Source organism: Oryzias latipes, chromosome 3 (assembly GCF_053564925.1).
Source record: "Oryzias latipes strain Hd-rR chromosome 3, Olatipes_Hd-rR_3.1".
In the NCBI taxonomy this organism is placed as follows: Eukaryota; Metazoa; Chordata; class Actinopteri; order Beloniformes; family Adrianichthyidae; genus Oryzias; species Oryzias latipes.
In genome coordinates, this window is record NC_136239.1 from 11985291 (window position 1) to 12008590 (window position 23300).

General features: G+C 40.0%; 1 protein-coding gene and 2 long non-coding RNA genes across 4 annotated transcripts in view; 2 read left to right on the forward strand and 1 right to left on the reverse strand.

The window, feature by feature from the left end:
- Window positions 1-10816, reverse strand: part of hsd17b12b (hydroxysteroid (17-beta) dehydrogenase 12b) — a 44858-nt gene extending 34042 nt beyond the window's left edge. Inside the window, exon 1 of one of the 2 annotated variants that reach the window (XM_004066848.5) lies at window positions 10493-10816. In XM_004066848.5, coding sequence (XP_004066896.1) covers window positions 10493-10670 — 178 coding nt within the window. In that variant the 5' untranslated portion in view covers window positions 10671-10816. The remainder of the gene's footprint in view (window positions 1-10492) is intronic. The other variant, XM_011487565.4, reaches the window with a different exon arrangement.
- Window positions 2118-4226, forward strand: LOC144991179 (uncharacterized). The gene is made up of 4 exons (XR_013655140.1): window positions 2118-2257; window positions 2985-3165; window positions 3240-3370; window positions 3547-4226. It is a non-coding gene; the product is annotated as an uncharacterized LOC144991179 (long non-coding RNA).
- Window positions 10817-17912: 7096 nt separating the features above from the next.
- LOC144991177 (uncharacterized) lies at window positions 17913-21517 on the forward strand. Its single transcript, XR_013655139.1, has 2 exons — window positions 17913-18335; window positions 20804-21517. It is a non-coding gene; the product is annotated as an uncharacterized LOC144991177 (long non-coding RNA).
- The last annotated feature ends 1783 nt before the right edge of the window (window positions 21518-23300 follow it).

Here is a 23300-nt window from a genome sequence, read left to right on the forward strand (position 1 = left end):
CCCGATACTAGCGTACGTCTGCCGCCTACAGTTGGAAGAGGTTTGGTGTGAAATGCCAAAGTGGTGCAAATCCCGTGAATCTTGTTCCAGGCGTTTTCTTTCACCACTCTATTCTGATTTATGAACGACTTATCACAGAATTCCGTCAAACGGCAATTATTAATTTCTCCTTCGTGATCAATTTTCAAATGTTTGACACTTCCGTGAATGAAAAGGGACGCCACGCCACCCATTGGTCACCAACAAATCCGAGTCCTTGATTGGTCAAACTTTGACCTGGTTTTCTTCTAGCTAAAAACCCCTGTACATGCATTTAGGAGCATCTAAAAAGACTTTTCATTAAGAAGGGTCTCTTGTAAGTGCATTGCTGAGGGCGGTGTGAACATAGCTTAACAGGTGCTTTATGGCAGTCCCAAGAGGTTTAAAGAAGTACTGTTTGAAAACCTCCGCTTTAAAAATTATAGAGTTTTCATCACACACAACTAGAAAAACTAAACTCAAAAGTAAAGAGTTCAGCAGAGAGAAAGAGATTGGTTCACTTTACTCGTTAAAGTTATAAATTAATTGCAGTCTTTGCTTAAATGGAAAAATATAACCAAACCACAGAATCTGTACTATAACCTAAATAGTTGATAACTTGGTCAAACACCAAATCTGTTTATATGGAACTCTCCTTGTGCAGGTTAGTGCAGGGCTCCAGACTAACTTTTTTCACTAGGAGCACAGTGGCCCCTAACTGAAAATTTTAGGGGCACATACCGTAAATCAAAATTCTAACCAAATCTACTAATTTCCACTGTATTACTAATAAATACTTTAATAATAGATGCAGAAATTACAATGTGCTGTTTCAAATTCAGTGTCACATTTTAATCTGCACTTTTGAAGATGCACCAAGAAGGTAAACTGACAAAAGCATTGCTGTCATGACAGTACAAATAGTTAAGAAAACTGATGGAAATTTATCTTGGTGACACCAAATAGGTGCAGCCAAGATGCACAATAAGCGTGTTTGAGATCACCCAGGTGAACTCAACGCTGCACAGATCACCTGGTGTGTGACATATATTTTTGTTTTTGCTCCAACATCAACTGTCAATCATTACAAAAATTTCAGGAGAAAGGGGTGGGAGCAAGGGGCAAACCTACCCGGACACAGCTGGAAACTGAACTGACTGAAAGCTGCCCTACAGACTACAAAACAATGCATTATGGGACATGTGTCCTGATGGTTTTTGTAGTGGAGGGATTAATCAAAATAATTTAAAATACCAATTCATTAAAAAAGGCTACATACATTACAAAACCTTAAATAATCATAAAATATATAATAACACAGATCATACTAAGGGGGAGAAGAATATTAAAACTAAACTGAATGTTAAGGACAACTCCATTTCCAGGCGAGGTGCTGGTTCATTTAAAAAACGTCTATCGTTGCATTTTCAACACGTATTTTCAGTGTGTCTAAAACTAATGTTGTTTTTGCTCGAGCGTGTTTAAAGTTCAAGCCCCGTTAGCTGTCACGCATGTAGGTGTGGGACATATTCTCCTCAGCTGACCCGACTCCCGCGGGAGCGGTGTGCTGCCGTAACCCGTTTGATGCGCCGCCGTAACCGTAACCAAAACCTAAACCTTCCTCCGGGTCTGTGCGGCCCAGAGAAAAGTTCAGCACGGACTGCATGTATTTAGAAAATTACGAGCGAAAAGATACGTTCTAAAGGAAAGTAAGGAACTCCTTCATGTGGTCCGGGGAGGGCGCTGTCAGGTGTCCTGCTTTCAAACCCTGTCATTGTCACGCCCCCAAGAGTCATATACCCCACTGTGATTGGTTGGTCAGCTCTAGGCCCCTCCCCCTACACGCATTTTAGCCACTCACAGTGGCTTTCCCTATTCTTCTCACACGCAGTGGCCGCCTCACACACAGGCATCACGCGAGTGTGTGCTCGCGTTTCATGAGTATGTGCGCGAGTGTGGCTGTGTCCGAATTACCGCCCTAACCCCTATATAGTGCACTATATAGTGCGGTCGCCATTTTGTAGTGCTGTCCGAATCTACAGTTCAAAAATCATGTGCACTAGAAATTTCCCAGAATTCTCTACGAAAAACCAGTGTGGATCGATGCTCACTCGATCGGCGAATATTGCCCAGAATGCACTGCGTTCATACCAGAATGCATTGCGTGTGACCCACAATACACTGCGTTTGAATTATTCAAAGATGGCGGACGGTTGCGCTAGAAAGAGGACTTAAAAATGTAAGTATATTTAAAAGTATCTTGTATATTTTGTAAAATATATTTGTAAATACGTAAGATGACTTGTTTAATATGTTATATTCCTCAATCGACTATCTACATTGTTTTGAAGCTCATCAATTTCGGTAATGCTAAAGCTAACGTTAGCGCGAATTAGCATTGAAGGCTAAAAACAAACGCTGTTGATAGTACATCAAAAAGCAGTGAGTTCTAACCGTAGTCATAAGTTATTAACACATTTTTAAAATGTGTTTATATATGTAGGGACTGACGAGGATGAGGAAAATCTGATCCATATGTGGATGGAGAAAGATAGCCTGTTTGTTATCAGGCAAGCTCGTGCCGGCGGATGGGAGTAAGAGACACTTGATCAGATTTGTATTTATTTATCATTAAACTGTAATCGTTGTCATGTTGGGGTAAAGGTTGTTGTTGAAAGAGGAGAGGAGGAGAGAGCACGAAGGGACAAAGAGTGACAGGAGAGTCTGTTAAGCTTACCTCGAGTTTAAAATATTGTTCACAAAATGTAACGTCGTCGTTGTTTTTGCAATTTGTTTAATAAATGCATGAACAAAAATGAATTATTTACATGTATTATTTAAATCTGAGCCATTTTTAACAATCTCAAAAGGATTTTCATATAAATATCAAATGTACATATTTACATTTTCGTTTTATATGTTAACATTTATTTTTATACATCTTAACAATAATTCTGGTCTTCTAGAGTCATGTGTGTCACAGTTGGAGCTAAAAGGAAAGCAGAGATCTGTCCTCGCAGACGGACGCCACTTTACCCGTCCTACTGGTTCCTGGTGTGGCTCAACATCTGTGGCTCCAAGCAGTCCCCTTCCCTGATGCACAGATTGTGCAGAACTGAACTGCAGGCAATGATTTTCATTGCAAAGGTTGGTTTTACTTCCAGTGCCCCCAGAAATATTGCTCTCCTCCTCATTTGCCAAATGCTCTCTCTCCACCACAGAGCGTGCCTTGGCGTGGTGCTGGTTGTAACGGGCCTGAACCGCATTCCTCATGGGTTCCCTGTAGGGTGTCAGCAGCGTGATGGGATGTGCAATGCAGGGATACCCACCATCACCCAAAAGGATCCTTCAGGTGGGTAATGTTTGATTTACATAAATTGGGCTTTTACGTAGAACCTGTGAACTGTGGACTGATCCATGATTCCCAACAAAAATATCTCTAAATTTGGCTTAGAGTCACATACAGCCTGCAGTTGAATGGAATAAAAAAAGCTTCCTGTTAAAATAACAAGCTGCATTTTCTTTTAGGGCCTTTATTCTTCAGTGGCAGCCCTCAATGCTCCCCACGACCTTTTGGAAGGTGGAAGACCAAGCGAGCTGCTATAAAACCAGAGGTGACTAATGGCAGTTCATTCCCACTGGATGCTGGGTGACCCTGCTCATCAGCTGGAGGATGCGGTCTGCCGTCCTGTGGACAACGTCACTTACAGTGGACCGTGGCATGTCAAAGGCCCTGGCTACCACACTGTATGATGTGCCACATGCCAGCCAGAAAAGAAACACCAGGACCTCAGTCTCCTGTGCCCCCCCCAGAGTGTGAGGAACCCGAAGCTGCTCCACCAGATCCTCTATGGTCTTGCGGGTCAACCGATCTGCGGGTCTGCCGGTCTGGTTTTGTGTCGGACTGACCGTCAGCGTGAAGGGCCACGACAGACACCTTTATGTTGGCAAAGCAGTAGAGACATGGAAGACCCTGTAAAATAGAAAAATAATTATTTCATTGAGAAAATTAAATCTGATTATTTTGAATGTTTCACTTTATTCTGATGTCTTACATTTTAGTTTATGACGTATTTATAAATGCTGGAAAATCTCGTGGTTTTTATGGCTGGGTTTTTGGATTTTTATATAAATATTTAAAAATTAAAGTATTTTTGTTTAAAACAAGTGATATGGTTTGACTCTGAATAAAAAATACTAAACTTTGATCTCACAAGTGTTTCATGTAGTTAGACTATACAGTTCATAATCCAGTGTTGAAAAATAATGTTAAAGCCTTACCCAGCAGACTGTGTAACCTTGAGCACAATTAGTAACAAATGCTTAAATTGAACTAATAAAAAAATTTTAAGTTTAACTCACAGGTTGTTCATGTCTGGCCAGGGCATCCAGAGTAAATCTGAGACGTCTGCTTCTCCTTGCCGTCCTGTGATGCTGCATATCTGCTCGTTTTTGGTTTGATCCCATGAAAAACGGTTGAATTATTGCCAGGAACACGGACAGATTCATATATAAAGCTATTTTCAGTAAGGTAGAAGAGAAAACTACAGGAAAAAATGCCTCCTCGCAAGAGCCCGTAAATCGTTCAGCGGCACAAAAATAAATATTGCCATGGAGTAATAACATGGGGGTTTATTTATCAACAAATACATAAAATCACCACCAATGTGTTTATAAATTTATTATTTATAAATCAGCCACATTTTCCATGATCAGAAAACAGCAGATTCATAAATAGTCTTCATAAAATGTTGATATTTATTATATTTTTAATTTGACAAATCGGTGTCATTCTCCGCGTTAAATAGAAGTAGTTCCCCTCCAGACCAGGTGGTGGCGGTAATGCGCCACTTTGTTTCCGTGCCAAGCGCCATTTGAAAACACCCGAAAGAGAAAACTAGTGAGCACGGGTGTCCGAATTGCTTTGAAAATTCAGAGAACTATATAGAGAACTATATAGTGCCGCACTATATAGGGTTTTAGTAGTTAGGGGTTAGGGCGGTAATTCGGACACAGCCTGTGTGTGTCTGCCTGCGTGCGTGTGCGTTTGCGTCTCATTGATTATTTCATTGATCATTGACGTGCCCCTTCCACGTTTAATGTATAAAAAAATACGAAGGGTGGGGGAGGCAAATTTACTGGTCGCACATGTGCGACTGGATGTAAAATTCAGTCGCACACTCTCAAATTTTGGTCGCAAAATGCGACCAATTGCTCGCAGTCTGGAGCCCTGCGGCGAGTGTGTCAGTTGGACTGAGGAAAGCCATGCTGCCCCCTCTTCATTAATTGGTCCCTCTGGAGCACTTGGCAACTGTATGCAGGTACATCTAAAAAAAAAAACTAAAAAAAACACACACACATTTGGACACAGTGGTCCCTTGCTGAATAACAGTTCACCTTTCATAGTCTCGCTGATTTATTTTTGGTACAATTTTGCATTACATTTTTGGCGTCCTGATATGCTGTAGCCCTGACAACAAAGCTGCTGTCAACAAAGCCGAAGTGTTCCCACACAGGAGAGCGTTAGGAGATGGAGGGGTCCTCATCTTTGGCCTCGCGTCTGCATTAGCCATGTTGACATGCTTACTGTCCATTACCTAATAGCATCTCAGAGGAAACTCACAGCTTACATTACTTTCGCCTCGGCGCAAAGTTACTACTGTGGCGACCTGGGGGTTAGCACCGCCTACAGCCACTAAGACTCATGGGAAGTGTGGAATCTTGTGTGTTGAATTCTTCACCATACCTGAGAGAGTTATGAAGAGAAGTGAGGTTCATGATGTTGTAACGCTGTTCGTGTCTGTTCATAATAAATGGGTTTTAATGCCAGAAAGGAAATGGAACAATCTATTTCTCTGTCTACTCTCTCTCTGAGACTGTTTGAGGGTGAGTGGAGTATTAGGTACAGACATCCAACGCAGCCAGTTAATTAGCAGCTCGGCTTTTGTTTCCCCGCTACGAGTGACAAAGCAGCTGGGTCCTAACTATGCATATGGGGGGAAAAAAAGAAAAAAACGTACCGAAACGCTACAGAAGTGAACCGAAACTGTCGCATCGTAACGGTTCAGTTCAACTACATCTATCGTTACACCCCTAGTCAATATGTATTAAAAAGTAGTTTGTTGGAGAATGATGTGTTACAGATGTTACCGTGTAGTGCTGGTACAGCTCATGGTGGTCAATTTGAAACTAGTTAATGGTAATTTTCAGTGTTTGTTTTGTTTTTTTCACTGCTTGAATTTTTCCACATATAGAATGATTAGTCCCCATTCCTCTAATGTTAAATGCTATCAAGCCCCTATGGGTAAGATAACATTATATGTACAAAGCTACCCTTTCTAATGGATCCCAGTAGTTTAAAAAAACAGCCTTAATCAAATGTGACGAGTAGCAATGCGTTAGAGACAAGAAAATCTCAACGTTGGACTAATCTTTTCCCAACTCAAGCAAAAACCAAAACTCTGAGGCAGAAGTGGGAAACAGATCCACATAGACGAAGGCCACGTCCTGGTGTGATGAAGTTCCCAGATGGTAGGTCAGCATGGCTTCTTGCCATGGTAGGGGGTTAGAAAGCCATCAGCTGGGGGAACAGACTCAGGGGCGAAGGGAAAATCTGACATTTCAGGACAAGGTGGCTTCATGCTGTGAGGTCAAAGCTTGGTCATCCTAGCAATTCAAGAAGCTCCTTCAAAGTTCAAAGACAATGTATAGTCTGTGGGGAGAAAGCCGTCCTTGAACACCTTAACTTCCTAAAAGAGATGCAAACGTTTAAAATGGTCAATGACGCTTGAATAAATGTGATGCAATTTCCAGGTGAGCGTAATCCAGTGCATGATTGTTGTTTGACTGTTTTGCTAATGTTTGGTATTAGATTGATTGCCATTACCTAACTTTAGTGTTATCTGCTTTAACATTCACATATGTGAATGTAGCATCTTTAGTATCCTAGTGAATACACTACTGTGTTAACCACTTGCTATCCATTTTGTTTTGTTTTGTTTTGTATAATTTACTCGTCTTTTTCTTGTTTTTGTAAGTTTTGTCTCGTTCTTGTCTTATTCTGTTATTTTACATTTGTTTCACTAGTCCAAAATAAAAAAGACTACTACTACTACTACTACTACGCCAACGTAACTGCTTTTCCTTAGCTAAACACCGCTAGCCTTAGCTTAGCACTTAGCATGGCTTCTACCTTTTCTGCTTTCACACCTCTTTCCTTGAACTGTAATCTGGATCAAACCTAAACGGCTGGATAGCTTCAATATTGCTCGCCATGTTTGTTGCATCCCTAATGTTAGGTTGTAGTTGTGAGGAGATGTAAGCTAGCGGGAGAGCATGAAAAACAGATGAGTGATGGTAAGGGGGGGGCGAGGTTGCTTCGCGCCAACGGCCCCGCCCAAAACTCAGAGGCAAATTTCTGATGAACTTTGGGCTAAAAACATTAGACTCATAATTAAAAGACAACTTTAGATCAAATGATTAAATTCGCCTTAAGGAAGGTATTGTCCCATGCCGCTACAACCACACACACACACATTCCAGGGATCCTGAGACTTCTGCATCTCATACAAGTCTCATTTGTGAATGAGTGTGCTCCAGTTATATAACCAGGCCGTCCTGTGAATCAAGTCCACTCTTTACAAAAGGCAACATTTGTCAATGAAAGCTGCAACCAAAGCCTACTTTTTGCCTCATTGCTCATTCGAAATCATTTGCACGTGTGATCCAAAAATAACTTGAGCCTTCTCTCCCCTCACTCTGACGTTTTTCCATTTTTAGATGCACGCATAAAAGATCAAGGGCAACTTCTGCTCCAACATCAAAACATTTGGTTTTCTCTAGGGGGACTGATGTGGCTGAGTGCACACGAGGAAGGAGAAGACTGAGCTAAACCTCTCTTTGCATTTACCCACCGCCGTCTCAAACAGGAAAGCTCAACAGTAAAATAAAGTTTGCTTAGCAAAGTGTCATTTTATCTGTTCAAAGCTCCAGCTTCAATATCGTCTGACATCTTTAATCTTTAAACTCGGATGACTATTATGTTGAAATGTGAACTTTGAGAATCAGACTCTGCAGTTGGAAGAAATAATGAGGTGACAGTTCAAGGTTCAACCAGGATGAACAGATGGACAGTCTTCAGCGTGATTTGATAATCTGCTGGAACCATAATCCAGTCACTCACTGGACTGCAGTTCACAGCCGTTGATAACAAGATCATTCTTTGTCTAGTGCACATGTGCCAAACTCAAGGCACGCGGGCCAAATTTAGCCAGCTGTGTCATTTTATGTGGCCCGCGAGAGCATAAAAGTTTTTAATTGCCAAAAAATAAAAAATAAAAATTGGTTTGTATTTATTCATATCTACAGGGGGAATCAGACTTGAAATATTGGAATGGGCAACTATACATTAGGACTTAAAAACTGTCCATATAACCTAACCTGTCAGAATCAAATTCAAAAGGATTTATGCTAGAATAATAAGCAAACATATGTGTTCTATGCAACTGTAATTGTCACTTTAAAAAGTTAGAATAAATAAACAATCAGTTATTTAACATTAAGGATCATTCATTCATCTTCTTCCGTTTTGTCCCTTTCGGGGTCACGGGGCTGCCGGAGCCTATCCCGGCCCCCGGTTCAAGTCCTGGCTGGGGACCTGAAACAGAACATCAATGGGGGACCTTTCTGTGTGGTGTCTGCATGTTCTCCCTGTGCATGCGTGGGTTCTTTCTGGGGTCTACGGCTTCCTCTCACCGTCCTAAAACATGGCCATGTCATGTTTGTGCTGCATTAATATGTGGAATTTGCGACTTCTGTTTGATTTAGAGTCCATTTATACTGTACTTCCTTTTAATATTTCAAAAGTTTATTTTAATCTGTTTAGAGAAATATCATATTCCCATTTTTTTAACCAATCATGAATACATATTCAATACAAGCTTCAGCAGATTGGAGGGAAGTTCATTAACCCTTAACAGTCTTGGACCTTTCTGAGTATTTTTGTTCCTACTTTACAATTTGCTCCATTCATTTATCAGTGAAACTGCTTTTGTGGCAATGCTTGATTTTTATCTTTTTGTACAGCCCCAGCTTCTTTTTTAAATAGATGTGTTTCACTATATTGCAGAATAATTCCACAATGACCCCTACACTGTCCAAAACATTCAATTCACAAGATTAAGTTGTCTTTTTTTTTTACTGCAAAAAATTAACAAATAAATAAAAATAATTTTAGAAAAGTTCACAAAAATTAATAAGAAGTTATAAATCCCTAAACAAAACAAAGACAAGGTTAAAACAATGTGACAAATTTCTAAAAACCAGGTTAAGCTCCACTAAACTACTACTACTCCAACGATTCATTCCATTTATTCCAATGTGTCATAACTCTTGTTAAAATGTCAAAGCTGAAAGCCTTTTTGAAAACGTTGCACTGTAATGTGATGTGATCGGTAAACTCACCGGAGACTTTAGGGACTACTGAGGGTTAAAAACTGAAAAACCTTCACTCTTTCAGCATCAAGTAGTGAGTCTTTTCTGTCCTCCAGACTTGAAAACTGATGCCGTTACAAAAGACTGCCTTCAGTTGAAAGCACACTTGAGAAAAATTTTATGCACATTTTTATGCATCGCTCTTTAAGATTTAACAGTAAAGTTTATCAATGTAAATAAAGATGATTCCACAAAAAGCAACCTTTTTTATTTATTTTTTTTACTACAAATCGAATATGTACAAATCAAAATTTGTTCTACAAGCTTCTCGCCTAAAATTGGCTGGGACCACTGCTGCAAATAGGCATTAAACCACCTTGGCTCCAAAAATACCTTAATTTAGCATTTATTTGAAAGAAAAAAAGAAAAGAGAATTTTATTTTGTATTTATTTATTTGCCAAAGCTGGAAATAAACTGAGGCATCGAAGGATAAAACATCGAGCAGAGGCCTTGAGTGCCTGCATCAGCCTGGTACATTCAGCCAGAAGAGGTCAGTGCCTAGCAGCATAACTCATGTTTGAAATGAATTCCTGCAAGTCTGGGACAAAACTGGAAATTAACTTTTAAGGCTGAAATGACCTATTAGATTTGTGTAAAAAATAAATAAAAGAGAAACAAAGAAGTAATCATGAGTTAAATAAATATTTAAAAGTAAGTGTCGCCAGTAATTGCTCAATTCACTCACTTTCTTTCAAAAACTGACATTTTACGCATTTTATACACACACACAAATATCATTTATTTTAAAAAACTGCATCCAGGTAACTTTTATGACAACTTTATAAACATTATCCCTAACCCTTTCGTAATGCACTAGCTTTTATTGTGTTATTAAACATTGTTTAACTTAAAATTGTATTTCCCCGTTTCAATGTTTGTTTGCTATCTGGTTTTACTTTAGCCGCAACTGTAGTTCAAATTTGGTCATATATTGTTTAACAGGTTTCTAAATGTGGCTGAAGTGTTGTTCCAATCGCTCACCTGCCCACTTTCCGAGTCTGTTGGGTGACACGAGGCGCCCGTTACCGAGCACCCACACCCGGAGCCCGGACAGCAGCCGGTACACGGAGCAGAAAGACAGCCAGACCGCGGTCACAGCACCGAGCCAGAACAGCGGCACCTCCACGGCCCGCAACACGGCTTCCCCGCTCGACGACATGCCTGTTCCAGCCACACCCGGACCGAGTGACCGCGAGAGCGCAAGAGCTAATCCTTAAATAAAGAAGATAATAAATGCTCCAAGTACAGCAGACAATGATCGATGCTGCGATGATCACTTCCGTGTCACTGTTTGGGTGCTTCTGATTGGACAGTTTTCTTCTTCGATGTTTTATTTGAGATAACTGCTACCGTTAGCGCCGTCCTCCAATACACTTCCGCCTCACCGAAGGGGGGAAATCGAAAACACATTATTTACCGATTTTCAAATAATATACAGCTTGTATATATTGTTGTATATTATTTTAAAAAGATGATTTAAAAAAAAGAAAAAGAAACTTCCAAAGAAATATATGTAGCCTTAATCAAATCAACCGAGCTCAAGGATGGCTAATTCTGAAATTTTCGGTTACATTTTTCAGTTTTTACTATAGATAATGTAAATATTATAAATGAAATTAAAGTTTTTTTTCTTTGTTCATATAGAGACATTTAATCTCTCCTTTTATAGAAGTGTTCTGCAGCCAAACTCAATCAAATGTCAACTATTAGGTGTGTTGATAATTTTGCAAAACAAAAATTAAATAACTAAACAGAATTTGTAATATATCTGTAAAGTAAAAATTAAGAAAAAGAAAATGATCAAGACAATGTACCAAATAATTAAAATGTAAAAAATAAATCATAACATTTTTTACAGTAATATTTTAGTGGAATAAATTTACAATGACATCAGTATGGAATTCTCAGTATCAATTGAAGAAAATTGTTTGTTTTTTTTCTTCCAATTTTTAAATAACTACATAAGCAAAGACTTACAAACAGGATGGGCACTAACCTTATCTGATGTTTGTGGATAAAGTAAGTAGGAAGAACAAAACCGTCAGGCGATGAAGAACACATAAACAAAACATGTCATTGACATGGAAACATGGTGGCTTCCCTGGGTTTAATTTTAGGTCACCGAGCAGATGAGATGAGGTTAGTGTCCAGCCTGTTTGTAGTTCTTTGCTTTGGTGGTTCTTAAAAAAGAATTAGTACGAAAATCATTCTCTTTTTTAATGCATGAAAAGAATAGAATGAAGATAATTCTTTTTTGTTTGTTTTTTTACTGAATGTGGCTTCCGTTACATTACGAGTTGAATATGAAAAAAAATTGTATGAATGTAGGATTTTCTTTTTCATTTTCTTTAATTCTTTGGCAGCACTCTATCAATAATCATCTTTGTGATCTACAACTGGCAAGACTTATTATCCCCAAAAACCATCAAATGTCAAAGAGTCTATGATAAGCTATGTGTTTAGAAACAGCACTGGTCAAACATGTGTGATAGGAGCAGATATGTTCATTGTTATTGGGAAACAAATTGTCAATTTGTATATAAAAATGTTTCTAATCAACAGTGTAAGCTAAAGTCTGTCTGTTAGGTTTTATCTGTGTCACCTGAAAAGGGGAAATTACAAATATGTGGCAGCACTGTTTAAACCGAGCAGTGAAGTCTTTGTCCAAGAATCCCACATCTTTTGAGAACATTAAATAAAAATATTCATTCATTCATTCATTCATTCATTCATTCATTCATTCATTCGTTCATTCATTCATCTTCCAAACCCGTTTTGCTCCTTTTTGAGGTCACGGGGCTGCCAGGGCCTATATCCCGGCCACTCTTGGGCGAAGGCAGGGAACATTCTAGACAGGTCGCCAGTCTGTCGCAGATAAATAAAAAAAGAATAACTAAATTTATGACCGAATTCTAAGCAGAAATATTTTATTTTTAAAATATTTTACCAACTGTGGTGTTTGTTTGGGATGCAAACACTTAGTCAAAAGCAGGAAGTTGCATCGATTATAGGTGCTCAACTTCTCTGTTTTGTTTTGTTTTCCTTTTACAGCATATTAAACAAATATCACTCTTTCATTTTTTTTTCATTCTTCCTGGTGCACTATAAAAAACAATGGTTTATTCTTTCTGAATCTCTAATTTAATCAATCAAAAACATAAAATAAAACGAAGACTAAGTTTGAAAACAATCACACAAATAAATTATGTTATTAATATATTTATGGAACAAAGGTTCTTACAAAATATAGACTTTCAGTTGTTTTTATATTGGTGCTAACTCAGGTCATTACTGCATCCAAGAGAGAATTGGTTCTCAATGATCTTCCTGTTTAACCCTTGTGCTATCTTAGGCACTTTAACATTGGGAGTTGGGTCATCTAGACCCACTAGACAGTGTTCTGAACCTTTTTTCTTCAATAATTTGTGATCTTCACTGGTGTCCATGGATTACATGAAATCTTTATCCACTTTTGTCATGGTACGAATAACTCATCAAAGTAAGGGTGGGGTCATCTAAGATAGCACAAAGGTTAAATAAAAACAAAATAATAAACAAGCATGAAATGTCCTCTTTCCCTCTTAATTTATGGAACACATGTTGCACCAAGAAAGAAAAAGAAATTACAGTTTTGCCAGTAGGAATAACTTTTATGTCCCTGACATTGTGTATAAATAAGCTAGAATTCATTAATAAAGTTCTACACAAATACAAACTGAATGACAGTGTGTACATTTGTTCCTTTTTAAATGCTTTTGCTTTTTGTTTTATCTTTTTCAAAGGAGACTAACAGATACATCTTATTCTTGCTTGTTGGTCAAAATGACGTATAGACGCACTCCTCAGTTCAGCCAAGTGGAGCAGGCAGCAGTGGTCCACAATGTTAGCGTTACATAAGGCTCATTGCATCCAAAAATAGAAATGCAGCACTTGCAAACTGTTTGCTGGGAGTTTTGACTGGAACATGAATGAAATCTAAATTCCAGTTTCGGACCCAAATGGACCAGCACCTGTTGATGTCTGTGAGAGCCTGCAGGGAAACGCTGCAGATCTGCCGTCTTTGTGTTGGTGAGGAAAGTTTGAATGAAGTCATGAAAAGATTCAAGAAGAAGGAGCTGTAAAGAGCAGATTTAGATTTCTGGAGTTTGTTATAAATAAAATCTTGGAATTCCACTAAAAATGTTAAAATTATTATTAATTATAGGAATGATTTTGTGTGTCTATCTAATAAAGTACCACAGTATACCTTTTAGTATGCTAACCCCTTTATTACATCTGCTTAGTTTGATACATACATCACATCCACTGACTTCTGAAAATACATATCTCCATCAAAACACGTAAAACAATCCAAAAACACATTTATTCACAAACACATAAATAAGGAAGAAATCATTTTAATATCCCACTGAGCTTTTATACTTTTGTCAAGAAGAAGCGTCATTTATTCTGAACCAAACATTATGGTTCCAAAGAAAACAAACAGCTCAAGTCCGGTTTATTTCTTTTGCACCAACTGAAACAAATGATTGACCAAAGCACTTTAAAGTTAAATGAATAAAAGAATAATGAAAACGACTACAATAGAATCACACACCAGTTCAATGAATATAATGGCAATAGCTCAATTCTCAGAAATCTCTTAGGTTTCATTTGTTTTTCAACATCAAACTGCATCTGAAAAAAAATGTTTAAAAGAAAGGATTGGTTTTACATTTCAAATCATCAAAAGTGCAAATAAACTTGCATGGAAAAAGACAAAAATAAATCAATTCAATGAAAAAAATACTGCGGGTCGTGCCTTACAAAGGATGCACCGTCACGTAGTTCCACATGGACTGACAAAAAGACAGAAGAAGCATCTGAACTGGAATAATCTAACAGACGCATGAAACTGTAAGCCTCTTTCAGACATATAACTTCATTAAGTTATTATTCATTCAGATTTGACACACTTTACTGGTTAAAAAAACAACTTGTTGTTCATTTCAAGAGCCCAAATATACCTATAAGTCACAAGGGGAGGAGCAAACATGATGTTTTAGGGTGCCTGATGACATTCCATCATTTTATCACTCTTTTTATCATGGTGTGTGTGTCTCTGTGTGTGTGTGTGTGCAGGGGGGGGGGGGTTGTCTGCATTGTTTTTCTTGTCCTTTTTTATTTTTAAATTTTGATTATATTTTATGCAAAGCACTTTGAGTGACATGTGTTGGAAAATTGTTACACAAATAAAGGTTGATTTGATTTGATTTACATTTACATGATATGTCTCCGTACAATCTATAAAGGCATTTCCAGTTTCACAGCAGTCTGTTGTACTGATGTTGTGCACATTAGCAAATAGTCTTTTGAATGGGATATTGTGTGTAACCGTATGTCAATTACAGTTTATTATCAAAATTCCAACTCAGGAAGGTTGTTTCATTGCACAATACCCAAAATACTGAATATGAAATGTGCGGTAAATAAAACTATGTAAACAGAATTTTGTAAAAAGACAGACAGCTAAATATTGAAGCAGGAGTAAGAAATTGTCTCTAAAAAATTGACTTTTCAATAAAATCTGTAAAAAACGTAAAAGTAAAAAGTCCCACAAAACTGAAACAAAATTAAACAAAGTCAGTTTGATACCTGGAATATTTTTCCAGAATCCAGAAAAATAAAAGTAAATCATGAGTGACTCACCAGACGCAGCAGCAGCACATCCTCGGTACATAAAATGATCATTTGTTACAGGTAATCATAAAAAATGCATAATTTTATTATATTTTACAATATTTCTTCTCGCTCAGAAGTTGTGTGTTTGTGTTTGACATGTATCTGACAGTAAAAGGGGGGGGGGGGACTAATATCATAGATTATTTTCACCCTCTCGCATTCACATCTGAATTTAAAAAATGATCACAAGTACACACACAGGTGGACAAAAAATAGAAAATAGATGATGGGGAACGGGATGAAACTAATTATTCCTTCTGCGAAACTGAAAAAGTACAAAAAAGATGTTATCCTCAGACATGTTATTCTTTACAAGACATTTTTGCAGACACCGACAACCTGGTAAGGAGGTAGATTGCTAGTAAATATGTGAAGAAAAAGCATAATGAATCACATGTAAATCACATAACATACCCAGTTCTCTGTAGCAAGCAATATTATACATGACAGCTGTTGCAGCAGAAGAAGAAAGAAGTAAAGTTTGAATTTGAGGACATTTTATGGCATTTATGACTAAAAATCTGTGAAAATTAGGCATAAAGGTGCATTGATTGGAGAGAACCGCATTTTTATAAGCAGAAGATCGTGGTGATGTAAGCTGATGTAGTTCCAAATAACCCCTTAATCAATACAGACATTTTCCGCAGCCCTTGAAACATTTGTTTTGTTTCAGAGCTCGATGGAAAACGTGGTGCCTGATTGTGTTGCTCTGCAGGCAGCTGGGGAGCGCACGCGTCCACGTGTCAGGTGTGACTTCTGGTGCTTTCCTCCTTCTCCGCCATGCATGCATCGCAGCTTAGGATGCATCCAATTCATCTCCACATGCGTGGTTGGGGTCTAACATCAGGCTGCTGCACGTGAGCGCATGCAGCCCCCCTTTTGCAGAATCTCACTCTTGGAACACGGAGCCAAGTCTTCGGTGTGAATCTCGAGTGACGTGAACGTCCTCCACGAATGCTTTTTGGGGTAAGGGCTTCCCAGATTAATGAATGCACAGCAAGCCCAGACCGCAAAAAGATTCGTGACGGACAGCTGCTTGAAAAAAAAAAAGAAAGAAAAATCCACTCCCAGACCCACAGTCCTCGACCTTCGTCATCCTCAAAGTGCTTTTTGTGCATTTTTCTTTTTCCATGTGCACACGCCGCCCTTCTTTTCTGTTGGAGTTTTAAACAGCACAACTGCCATCCACTACACTGCTTTTACCTTTGCAGCAACAGGCAGCTGTATTATTAAAAAGAGCGGCGGTGGAGAGAGGCGGCATCTTCCTGCTGATCCAGACTTTAACGCGCAGCAGAGGAATGCTCGTCCTCTGATTGGTCGGGACGAGGAGTCAGCCACCAATAGCTACACCGGGGAAAAGAGCACTTAAGCAGGAGGCCAACGCACCTGGCATTTGCATGAGTCTCCACTGAGGACATTATTAAACTGTTAGCCTTATAAACAACAACAAAATAACGAATAAAAAACACATCCAAAGCGAAATGAATCACGTTGACAGGCAAATCCGGATTTTCCCGGGCGCGCATTTTACGCACGCGTCGATGCGCACCTGATTTCTTTATTAAAAAGAGAAAGTTTTCTTCATTAGCAGCTGTCGCTGGAAGGGCCCCACCTTCGCCTCGCTTTCATTGGGCCGTTTAGCCTCTCAGTCTTGGCCGCGTCCCCCTGCCGGTCACGATTCCCCCCATCTGTCTAGAGCGCACCGGAGCCAGACTCCACTGACGCAGCACGCGTCTTACTCACTTTTAGCAGTCACGACTCGAGGCTCATCGCGCTCACAAGCAAAAATAAGCAACTATATATATATATATATATATATATATATATATATATATATATATATATATATATATATATATATATATATATATATATATATATATATATATATATATGCATAAGGGAGATTTGCCTTTTCCGTGAAAACATCAAGGTGCCCACAGTGGCACTGTGAGGCTGCTTCGTGCAGAATCCTGCATCACTTCAGCACCACAGACGGTGGACAGCTCCCTGCCCCGGTGTTAAAGCAAAGCATCGGGGTCCGTAAGCGCCCCTGTTTCGGAGGAAATGTCCAATTTCACCCACTAAAACACAGAAAACACACCATCCACCCGGTGACCACAACTAAGGGTGATTCCCTCTGTAGCTCGCGCACACAGAGCAGCGTACATCCGTCCAAACACGCTGCACAGACTGCAGAAATCCTCACTTGTGTGCACTCGTGACACCGCGGTTTTTTTTCTTCTAGTCACATCCCACTAGAATTCACCACCTGCAGATGCCCGACATTTTGCAAAAACAAGCATCTTTTTTTTAAAGATCACTAACAACAATAACGTTAAAGGGACATAAAAGGTGCAGCAACAGCAAAGGCAACGCTACTCACCGTTTTAGCCGAACCTTCCCTGGAAACACAAGTTGCATCTAAAAGAAACACAAAACAGGGGAGGGGGGGGGGATCGCTGTTTTTTGTGTATAAAACTGCTTCGGTTTTTCTGCTCCTCTCAGTCTTACTCTTGAATGGTGTGCCTTTTATAGGAGTGATGCCCCCTATCTATTTCTGGATCACGATCCAACCCCGTTTCTATTTTTAGCGCGCGCGTGATGAAAAAAGAAAAGCTCCTCGGAGGAATTTCGGGCGTGCGGCGCTGGTGAGCTCGCGCGAGCTCCCGCCCTCCCCGCATCACGCCGATCATGATATACAGAAACGGTTTCGTTCGGATTGATCAAAGTCTGCAGATTTGACCATTTTCTGAAGGAATTAGTCTACTCCCGAAAGCGCTATCGACGCGTAAACGTGGAGACACCCACTCCAGTTTTTTTTTTTTTTTTTGAAATTATGGAAATGAGGCAACAATAAAACAAAAAACTCAACAACTTGGTTATTGTAAAGATCACAAGAATAAACTATGTTTTGTGTGCAACAGCGAAACAAATGGACACGGAAAACAGTCCTCCTCACTCATGGGTTGCGTCAGTCACACAAGGCATTGACGTCAGGTGGAGAATCTCCCACATCCTCAGCCTCTTTTACCTGTAATGTCCCCCAGAAAACAGCAACCGGTCCCTGTTCTTAAGAGCTCTAGGAGCTGGGAGCGAAGTGGTGAGTTAACTGAAAGAAAAACACAATTTTTCTGCACATACGTTGTTTTTTTCTCTACTATAAATGTGTTGCAAAATAACTCAGGCTGGGTTTTCCTTTTTAGCCGAACCACAAGTGGCTCTCAGTGTGAGGAACTGCACTAAAAAAGAAAAAAGGTGGAGGGGCTGCCGCGGTCGGTCCTGCAGACTCCCCCCCAGCACAGGGCAGAATGCTGAAACGCGTAGTAACGGAGCGGCACTTGGCCGACCGATGATGCTATTTTTAACTCCCATAGTCGACATGCTTGGCTGGCGCTGCGGCTTTTCCTGCTCAAGCAAAATGCAAACCCAGGGCACCTTCCGATACTGCGCTCCTCTTCACACACATAGACACACAAATAAACAATAGACATCTGGATTTTAAGAAGCTCTCATTCATTAAAGGTGCAACCTGCAGGATTTTTGTGGCACTGCATCTGCACGAGCTTAATTTAGAAACATTTTTGCCTTTTACTTTCACAATAAAAGATCTTAATGGCATGGATTAGAAGCCTCAGTATTTTTACTTTATTAGTTACACCTTGCCAGTGCCGGATTGGAGCCCGTTTTGCCCCTCAGAACTGCCTTAATCTTTGGTGGTGTAGATTCAATGAGGTAGTGGAAACATTCCTCAGAGAGTTTGATTCATATTGACATGATGGCATCACACAGGTGCTGCAGATTTTTTGACTGCACATCTATGATAAAAAATCTTCTGTTCCACCACATCCCAAAGGTATTCTATTGGGTGGAGATCTGGTCACCATGGAGGCCATTTGAGTCCAGTGAACTTATTGTCATGTTCAAGAAACCAGTCTGAGATGATTCCAGCTTTATGACAGGGTGCCTTATCCGGCTGGAAGTAGTCATCAGAAGATGATACGCTGTGGTCAGAAAGGGATGGACATGGTCAGCAACAATACTCAGGTAGACTGTGGATTTGGAACCATGCTCAATTAGTACTAAGGGGCCTAAAGTATTTTTAAGAAAATATCCCCCACACCACAGTTGATACAAGGCAGGATGGACTTTTGTGTTGTTGTTGTTGCCAAATTCTGACCCTACCACCCAAATCTTGCAGCTGAAATGGAGACTAATCAGACCAGTCAAAGTTTTTCAAATCTTCTACTGTCCAGTTTTGATGAGTCTGTGAATTATAGCCTCAGTTTCTTGTTCTTAGCTGACAGGAGTGGCACCCAATGTGGTCTTCTGCTGCTGTTCCCCATCGACGTGTTGTGTGTTCAGAGATGCTCTTCTGCAGACCTTAATGGTGCTTTTGGTGCTTGTTTGAGTTATTGTTGGAACCAGTCTGTCCATTCTCCTCTGACCTCTGACAATTCTGCCCCACAGAACACTGGATATTTTCTCTTCTTTTTTTCGGACCATTCTCTGTAAACACTACATATTTTTGTGGGTGAAAATCTCAGCAGTTCCGCAGTTTCTCAAATACTCAGGCCCGTCTGGCACCAACAACCATCCCACATTCAAAGTCACTTCAATCCCCTTTTTTTCCTCATTCTGATGCCCATCTTGACCATGTCTACATGTCTCAATGAGTTGCTGCCATCTGATTGGCTGATTACAATTTTGCGTTAACGAGCAGTTGGACACGTGTGCCGAATAAAGTAGCCAGTGAGTGTGTATAGTGAGGTTTTCACAGACAATCCTTGGGTTTCTCATGTTGGTATATATTTTTGAAGCAATAAAAAGTTTGAGGGATATAGTAGTTTCATTTTAACCCAATTTAGGATTTTCCTGAATTTTTCTTCAGCTTTTTTCCCTGAGTGACAGTAACCCAGCAAAGTGAGTCCCTTTTTAACCAAGTTGGGTTAAAAAAAGGGACAAACGTAGGTCATGTTTTGGAGTTTTTGATTTGATTTATTGTTTTTATTTTATTTCAAGCATTATTGTAAAAAAATACAACAAGAAATCCCACAGATATATCAAACTCATTTCAGGAATAAATTAATGCATGGATTAGAAAACAAAGAAAAAGTGATGAAATGGTAAGAACATCCCCTTAACAGTGTAATCACAACTTTTGCAGTATTGCATACGGTACACACTTAGGTCACATTAGATTAATTAAATATAGTGAAGATGAACTAAAGTTAAGTAGAGTTTGATTTATATCTTGAAAAGGAGTGGGAAGAAGCAAATTTACATAATGCCACCCTTACTGAGTTATTTCATTTATATTTCTACAAAGTTGTCGCAATCTGGTGTTTAGTGTGTGTGTGTTCCTAATGATGTGACTCCGCTTAAGATTGAAATTTTTCAGATGCTATATTCTTACAAAAGACACACCAAACTATTTGCCACTTTCTTTGTTAGTGAGTGAACTTTGACAAAAAACTACATAAAGAGTATTCTTGTAAAACTTTTATCTGTGCACAAATGGCTTCAAAATGTTGCACATTGTCTGAAACAAGTTGTTGATGTATTCCACAGAAATGCCCGCTGCATATGGGAAACTAAAAGAACACACGGCTCAGTACAGAGGAGACATGCTTGGGTCAGTATGTTCACCTGCTTCTCAAGGACGAGAGTCCTCTGGGGTCAGCATGTTCTGCAGAGGGAAGACAGATGGTTCAAAGGAGGTGGTGGAGGCATTTATGTCTCTGACCCAATGAAAAGCCAATACTTCACTGCCAGAGTACTTACAAAGACATCCACGAAGACAAGTCCCACTCCCAACATCGATGATTTTCGCCCAAATCAAGAAACCTGTGTCGAATTCTAGTTTCTGCAGAGCGGCAAGACTTCATTAGAAATTCGCCTCTGAGTTGTCGGCGGAACCGTCAACACAGAGCAACTCCTTCCCCTTCCTCCCACCTTTCCTGAGAGCTCTCTGTTTATACTTCTGCTAGCTTACAGCCCCTGTCAACCCCAACCAAACATTAGTGATGCAACAAAAATGACAAGCAACGTTAGAGCCATCCAGCCGTACAGTTTTGATCCAGATGCCAGCTCGGACGAGGAAAATAAAGACATACATGGATCTATTTGTCTGCAAGTGGATGCATCAGAATGCAGCGGAGCAGGGAGCTGGTGCCCCGCCCATTGTAGTTTCTACATCATAAATACAACCTTTTTAAAACTGCTTTTTTTGTGTCTGCTCCTGACTCACAGTGATTTGAATAAAGAAATACCAAGAGAAGGCAATTTTGAGTTTCATTTTATCTTTAAATTTCTTGCCAGTAATCTCTGAAAACTTGCTTGAAACCAGCCGTAGTAGATGGTTTTCCAGCTCATGTTTTAACATTTTATTTTTCTATGTGGTTTTTCTATATGTCCCAATTCCATTTCATTTTTGACAGCAACACCAGCTCCTTTCAAAATAAAATCTCCCCTGTGTCAGATAAACTAAGCAAATTTACCTCAATTTAAAATGCCAAAAAGTCAAACATGATATTTTCTATCATTATGACTTTGGTGTGCCTTCATCCTTTTTCTACTTTAATAAGAAATATAAACATGTCAGCATTGGTGAAGAATCTATTTATTTAACCCTGGTGCTATCTTAGATGACCCCACCCTTACTTTGACGTGTTCTCCCTACCATGACAAAGGTGGATAAAGGTGGAAAGATTTCATGTAATCCATGGACACCATTGAAGATCACAAATCATTGAAGAAAAAAGGTTCAGCGCACTGTCTAGTGGGTCTAGATGACCCAACTTCCAATGTTAAAGTGCCTAGGATAGCACAAGGGTTACTGCAGTTATAAACATTAAGAAATTTGCCTCTGAACAGAAAAGACACTGTTGTGCAGCAGAATATAAGTGTGCTTGAAGTTTCTTCTAATATTAAGCCATGCTGGGGAGCACGGATGCTGGGGAGCACGTGATGCTGTAGTATCGCGAGAGCCGACGAGAGGAGTGTGGTGAGTTTACTTGGCGGCGCGTAAGTTGTGAACAAACATTTTTGATTTATTTAATTACACCGCCATATTTAAATAATCCAGAAAGTTTAAAAAATAAAAATCTAAAAAAGTTTGTCAAGCATTTGCCAGCCTGGATGACCTGGAGGACCTGGAGGATCTGGAGAATTACATCGACGAGTGTTTCAATACCTGCCTCATGAAGAAATCCAACACCGCCACTCCGTCCACCAAACGCAACCGTCCCGAAGACTCCCCGGGGGCTGCCTCCTCCCCAGGCAGCAACATGAGTGATATCCTGGATTCAATTGATAAAAGGCTCTCCAGCCTTGATTGCCGTTTAAATCTGCTGGAGATCCTCCATAAGGAATTCCAAGGTCTGCGAGAGTCTCTGGAGTTCAGCCAACAGCAGGTGCAGGAGCTCGCAGCGGAGAACCAGGCCCTCAGAGAGACCGTGAAGACCTTGGGCCACGACACCGCCCGTCTCTCTGAGGAAAACCGATCCATCAAGGAAACCCTCCTGGATCTTCAGGCGAGGAGCATGAGGGACAATCTAGTGTTCGCAGGGATTCCAGAAGAGGCAGGGGAAGTCCCAGAGAACATTGTTAAGTCCTTTATAGAGGTCCACCTGAAGCTCCCCAAGGAAGAGGTCCAGAAGATCTCCTTCCACAGGGTTCACCGGCTCGGAGGAAAAAGGCCGGACAATCAGCGTCCCCGTCCTATTGTTGCTAAATTTGAACATTATAAACAAAAGATGCAGGTAAAAAGCAGAGGGCGAGAGCTGAAAGACACACATTACAGCGTGAATGATCAGTTTCCAGGCGAGATCCTCCGTCGGCGGAAAATCCTCTTCCCGCTGAGGAGGAAGCACCTGTCTGCTGGAGCCCGTGCGGTGGTTGCCGTTGATAAACTTTTTGTGAATGGCAAGCTGTTCCGGGACCCAGAGGTAACACCCTGGCTGTGCTGAAGGCTTTCAGAGGCGCACTGACATCTGCGCTGCCCAGAAGAAACCCGCAAACTTATTTAACTAGGAAATAATCGGATCATCAATAATCCACACCTCTC